This window comes from Chamaea fasciata, unplaced genomic scaffold (assembly GCF_029207755.1).
Source record: "Chamaea fasciata isolate MVZ Bird 193981 ecotype frontalis unplaced genomic scaffold, bChaFas1.0.hap1 SCAF_35, whole genome shotgun sequence".
NCBI classification, from domain to species: Eukaryota; Metazoa; Chordata; class Aves; order Passeriformes; family Sylviidae; genus Chamaea; species Chamaea fasciata.
In genome coordinates this window covers 2,186,772-2,192,685 of record NW_027094120.1, presented here as the reverse complement: position 1 = coordinate 2,192,685, position 5,914 = coordinate 2,186,772, and the positions used below count along the sequence as shown (strand labels likewise).

Below are 5,914 nucleotides of genomic sequence, written 5' to 3'. Positions count from 1 at the left end.
AGGTCACCAGTATTTTAACTGAGAGAAGGCACCTTACAGTAGAAATCTTAACTGAGTTTAGAAATTTGTATTTTATTTCTTACATTGGAGACATGAAGACAACTGAAGAGAGAGAAAGAGCTCGTGAAGGTATTCTGTATTTTCATGAGCCCCACACTGGATTTGGGGCTGAGTCCAGGACGCTTAGGCATGGAGAGAGGGTTGAAGAAGCTGCTCAAGGAGGCAGAAGCCAAACTCCAAGTCCCTTGGAGCATCCCTGGGCCCCACTGAGGGCAGGGAGTGCCAAAGGCTCCCCAGGGACTGCTGAGAGCAGATCCTTGAGGCCAGGATTGCAGGGAGCCGCAGGCTGTGAGCAGGGAACTGCAATGCTGAGCAAGGCCTGGGCTGGTTGGAGGCAGCAGAAAGGCCAAGCCCTGAGCCCAGGCCTGGCACAGCAGGGCCTGTCCCTCCCGGGTGGCTCGGGGCTGCTTGTGGGGCAGTGGGATGGGAGGGGCAGCGAGGACAAATGGCACAAAGCTGCAAGCCCTGCCAGCCTCCTCAGGGAGGGGCCGGGCAGGAGCAAAGTGCAGCCCCTGAAAGGAAAGTTCCTTCTGTGGGGCCTGCAGAGGCGCTGGCAGAGCCCAGGGGACAAAGGCCTGGGTGCCTGTGGCCCTGCCAGCCCTGCCCAGCCCTTGGCCATGTGTCCTGCAGGCTGTGCCCCCTGTGCGTGCTGCTGCTGTGCCCTGGCCGGCTGCACACGCCCATCTCGCTGTCCCCCCAGCATTTCTCAGCCCAGCATTTCTGTGCCCTCCCTGGGCTCCCTGCACCCAGCGCTGCCGGCTCCTGGCACACAGAGCCAGGCCACGGCCCGGCCTCACGCTGGGACACCTCCTGCACCAAAATTCTGCCCTGGAGGGACTTTTCTTTTTGCTCAGCTCCAGACTGAACCTTTCAAGCTTTGGGGAGGTTTCCTTCTCATCCCACTGCCAAGGAAAGCTCTGTCTCCTGCTGTCCACAAACAGACAAGGGCTGGTGGGAGATGTGCTGATCAGAAGCTGTTTGGGGTACAATGACCATGAAATTATAGAGTTTTTATATATTCTGTGAAAGAAGGAGGGGCATCAACAAAATTCTGCAGTGCATTTACAGAGGGCAGACTTTGACCTCTTCAGGATGCAGATTTGGGGAGTGCCAAATCAAGTACTGACATTTTTAAGGGAAACAGCCCTTTAAAACAAAGGGGTCCAGGAAAGATGGACACAAATCAGGAAAGAAATCTTGAAGGAGCAGGAACAGCCTGTCCCTCTGCGCCAAAATATGAGCTAGCAAGGAAAATGACTGACCTGCTTGGACATGGGGCTTCAACAGGAACTCATGGGAAAAAAGGAGGGTTCATTGCTATTGGACAGAGGGGCAGGAAAATCAGGAAATGTTGAAGGATGTTGTCAGGTCATGCAGAAAGAAAACTAGAGAGGTGAAAGCTCAATTAGGACTTAACCAGGTGTCTTCTGTAAAGGATAATACAAATGGTTTTATAAATATATTACTGGCAAAAGGAGGCATAAAGACAACCTCCATTATTTATTAGATATGATTGGGGGGGAATATAGTAACTAAATTGAGGGAAGGGCTGAGGTACTTAGCCCTTTCTTTGCCTCTGTTTCCAACAATAAGACACGTCCTCAGGACAAGTGTTCTCCTGAGCTGGTAGATGGGCACAGGGAGCAGAACAGCCCCCCTGTAATCCAGGAGGAAGCAGCTGCTGACCTGCTGAGCCACTCAGATGCTCACAGGTGTCTCTGGGACCAGACAGGACCCCTCCAAGGGGGATGAGGGAGCTGGTGGATGAGCTCCCCAAGCTGCTCTCCATCATTTCTCACCAGTCCTGGCTCCCCAGGGAGGTCCCAGAGGACTGGAGGTGCCAATGCGAGCCCATCCCCAAGAAGGGCTGGCAGGAGGATCTGGGGAACTCCAGGCCTGTCAGCCTGACCTCGGTGCCCAGCAAGGTTATGGAACAGATCACCTTGAGTGCCATCACACGGCACCCACAGGATGGCCCAGGGATCAGACCCAGCCAGCGTGGATTTCAACATCTGCATTGATGGTCTGGATGAGGGGATTGAGTCCACCATCAGCAAATTTGCAGCTGACACCAAGCTGGGTGTGAGTGTGGATCTGCTGGAGGGTAGGAGGGCTCTGCACAGGGCCCTGGACAGGCTGGATCCAGGGCCCAAATCCCACAATGGGAGGTTTAACAAGACCAAGGGCCGGGTCCTGCACTTGGGCCACAACAACCCCTGCAGTGCTACAGGCTGGGGACAGAGCGGCTGGACAGTGGCCAGGCAGAAAGGGACCTGAGGGGACTGCTGGACAGCAGGCTGGACATGAGGCAGCAGTGTGCCCAGGTGGCCAAGAAGGCCAATGGCTCCTGGCCTGGATCAGGAATGGTGCGGCCAGCTGGGGCAGAGCTGCTGTGCCATCACTGATCTGTCCCCAGTTAGCACACAGACATTGCTGCTGCAGCTGCAGAGAAGTGAACAACAAGGGGATCTCCACTGAATACTTTGCTGGGAGACTCTTTAGTTCATTAAGAGCCACTGAGAGCACAGCTCCTCACTGACACAGTCTTTGACCACAGAAAATCTGGAGACAAACAAAACAAGTCAGGGCACAAACAATGGCCTTGCTTTGTGAACATCACTGAAAATTAAAACACAGTTAAAAAAAAAAAAAAAAAACAAGCAAAGCAACAAGTACTAACAAAGATGACTTTTATTAAAAATGATTGCAGAAACTGGCCAGCAGTTTAGTGTTTCTGAAATCGTCCAGTGATCAGTGTCCACACTGCAGCCTTGAGCTCCTGGTTCCTCAGGCTGTAGATGAGGGGGTTCAGGGCTGGAGGCACCACCGAGTACAGAACTGACAATGCCAGATCCAGGGATGGGGAGGAGATGGAGGGGGGCTTCAGATTGGCAAATGTGCCTGTGCTGAGGAAGAGAGACACCACAGCCAGGTGAGGGAGGCAGGTGGAAAAGGCTTTGTGCCGACCCCGCTCAGAGGGGATCCTCAGCACAGCCCTGAAGATCTGCACATAGGAGAAAACCATGAACACGAAACAACCAGAAGCTAAACAGACACTAACAGCAAGAAGTCCAAGTTCCCTGAGTTTGGAGTGTGAGCAGGAGAGCTTGAGGATGTGTGGGATTTCACAGAAGAACTGACCCACGGCATTGCCATGGCACAGGGACAGGGAAAATGTATTGGCCGTGTGCAGCAGAGCGTAGAGAAAGCCACTGGCCCAGGCAGCTGCTGCCATGTGGGCACAAGCTCTGCTGCCCAGGAGGGTCCCGTAGTGCAGGGGTTTGCCGATGGACACGTAGCGGTCGTAGCACATGATGGTCAGGAGGGAAAACTCTGCTCCCATAAAGAAGAGAAAGAAAAACACCTGTTCAGCACACCCTTCATAGGAGATGGTCCTGGTGTCCCAGAGGGAATTGTGCATGGCTTTGGGGACAGTGGTGAGGATGGAGCCCAGGTCGGTGAGGGCCAGGTTGAGCAGGAAGAAGAACATGGGGCTGTGCAGGTGGTGGCCGCAGGCTACGGCGCTGGTGACGAGGCCGTTGCCCAGGAGGGCAGCCAGGGAGATGCCCAGGAAGAGGCAGAAGTGCAGGAGCTGCAGCTGCCGCGTGTCTGCCAATGCCAGCAGGAGGAAGTGGCTGATGGAGCTGCTGTTGGACATTTGCTGTGTATGGACATGCCAACCTACAGAAGGAGGAAAGACAATGACATTTGAGGGGGGATTACTCACTGAAAAGTTAAAGCCCTCTCTCACAGACCATTCCCTACCACTAAACACCTCGCCTTGACCTTGACCTGCAGGACACCTGGGAGTCAGCCCTGACCCCCAGTCAGTGCAGGGGAACAGTGAGGGCAGGTGCGAGTCCTGGTGGTTGAACTTGGACGAAGAATCTCCTCGTAAGGATCGGAAGCTGCCGGGCTGAAGGAATGGGGATTGCTGGTGGCAGAATGAGACATTCTGCTGCACCAGGGGAGAACAGAGTCCAGTGAGGTAGGAGGATTGTCTGAGCCTTAGTGCACACTGAGGGGAGCTGCTCTGTCCCTGTGACCTCTTCCCAGCTGCCCTGGACTTGCAGTTTTTGAGCTCCAATCCTGTGCTATCCTAGAAAGCCAGGAGACACTGCTGAGAGCAGAGGGATCCCTGACACACAAAGTGACCCCTGCCTTTCCCTAAATCAGGGAGATTCAGCTCATTCCCAGCCTGCCCTGCCCAGAGCTCCCCGGGGCAGAGGGAGCTGGGACACCCCATTGCTGTGCTCAGCCTGCACAGGAGGAGCCCAAGGGCTGGGCCTGAGCCTGCAGCTGGAACTGCAATTCCCAGAGAGCCCGTCAGCAATGCCAGCAGCACCTGGGCAAGGCAAGGAGAGAGAGAGCCGGGCCCTGAGGAAAAGCCTTTCCCTGCCCAGCCCTGCACAGCCCCTCCCAGGCAGCAGCAGTGCAGGACAGTGGCCCTCAGGCCCTGGTCAGCAGGGAATGGGCACATGGCAGGAGAGATGCCCTGCATCTCTGGGGCTGCTCTGCCGGCCCAGGAGGGGACTGAGGGCCCCGAGCCCCCGGGCTGAGGGCTGTGCTGGCTGGGAGGGGACACAAGAGCTGTGCTGCTCAGGGCAGTGTGTGCCCTGCAGGGCAGGGCCGGCAGGTGCCACATGGCCCCTGCAGCAGGGCTTCCCTCAGCACTGCCTCCCTCCCTCCCTGCCCACGGCTCTGCTGCTGGAGCTGTCCCAGCCCGAGCTGTTCCTGGTGCCCCGGGCTCCTTCCCTGCCAGAGCTGCCAGAGCCCAGCCCAGCCCTGGGCCAGCTCTGCCCTGCAGCTGCTGGGGGCTGCAGGATTAAAGAGCAGCTCCCCCAGGCCTGGGCACCATGGAAAAGTGATGCTGGATGGATCTGGAGGCTGGGGAAGTGGAGGCACTTGCTGAGGTTCCCAGGAATCCTCATCCTGATGCTTTAAGAGCCTCAGCCCTTGCTCTGCCCTGCACAGATAAGTTTCCATTGCTGCCAAGTTGAGTCAGGGAAAAATGGGAGCACAAATTCAGGAAAGCAGAAAGAAAAGCAGGAAACTCCTTCCCTGAATGAGCTCATGAAAAGTCCCCTCAGAAATTACCTGGGCATGAGCTGGAGCTCTGAGCAGCCCTGGCACACACAGCACCCTCTCCACAGCAGCAGGACCTACCCTGGCAGGAGTCACTCACTGCACCCACAGCTCCCCTCCAGCATCCATGGGAGCTGCCAGGCAGGCTGAGAGCTGCCCCTGGCAGGTGACAGATCCCCCGGCCTGCTCAAGAGCCCTCAGGGCTGCAGCACCTGCTCTGCACGACAGCCCTGGGCACCCCTGGCTGCAGCCCCAGCTTCAGCCCCTGCAGCCGTCCCTGGCAGCAGGAGCCGTCCTGCCCTGTCCCTCTGACGGTGCCCAGGGCAGCCCCGCTCTGGAGCACATCCTCCCCCAAAGCAGAAAGGGCAGCAGAGCCATCCTTACAGTGCTGTCAGTCCTGTCCTGGGTCAGCTTTAGGAGATCCCTGCAGCCAGAGACTGACTGTGTCTGAAGTGGTGAACATTTCTTCACAAAGAAACTCAGAATTGTCCTTCCAGGTGTTTAAGCCTCTGTCTGCTTCACTGCTCTCAGGTACCTGCAGGCAGTGCCCTCAGCCCTGCTGGGCTGGTAGAGGAGCTGCTCCTGAGGAGAAATGTCTTTTTAAAGCTCTTCTTGGTTGCCAGGAGGTGCCTCTGTTTCAGGAGCCCGGCTCAGCTCAGCAGCCCAGACACAGCACCAGGATTTTAATGACCCTCTTGGGGCTTTGGTGTTGTTTACATCAGACTCAGTCCCCAAGGGAGTGTTTAAAAAACTTCCTGAGAACTCCTAA

At 56.3% G+C, this 5,914-nt stretch overlaps 1 protein-coding gene across 1 annotated transcript; it reads right to left on the bottom strand.

The window, feature by feature from the left end:
- Nucleotides 1-2,785: 2,785 nt before the first annotated feature.
- LOC136303470 (olfactory receptor 14A16-like) lies at nt 2,786-3,718 on the bottom strand. The gene has a single exon (XM_066207133.1). The coding sequence runs from the start codon at nt 3,716-3,718 to the stop codon at nt 2,786-2,788; it is 933 nt and encodes a 310-aa protein (XP_066063230.1).
- Between the last annotated feature and the right edge of the window lie 2,196 nt (nt 3,719-5,914).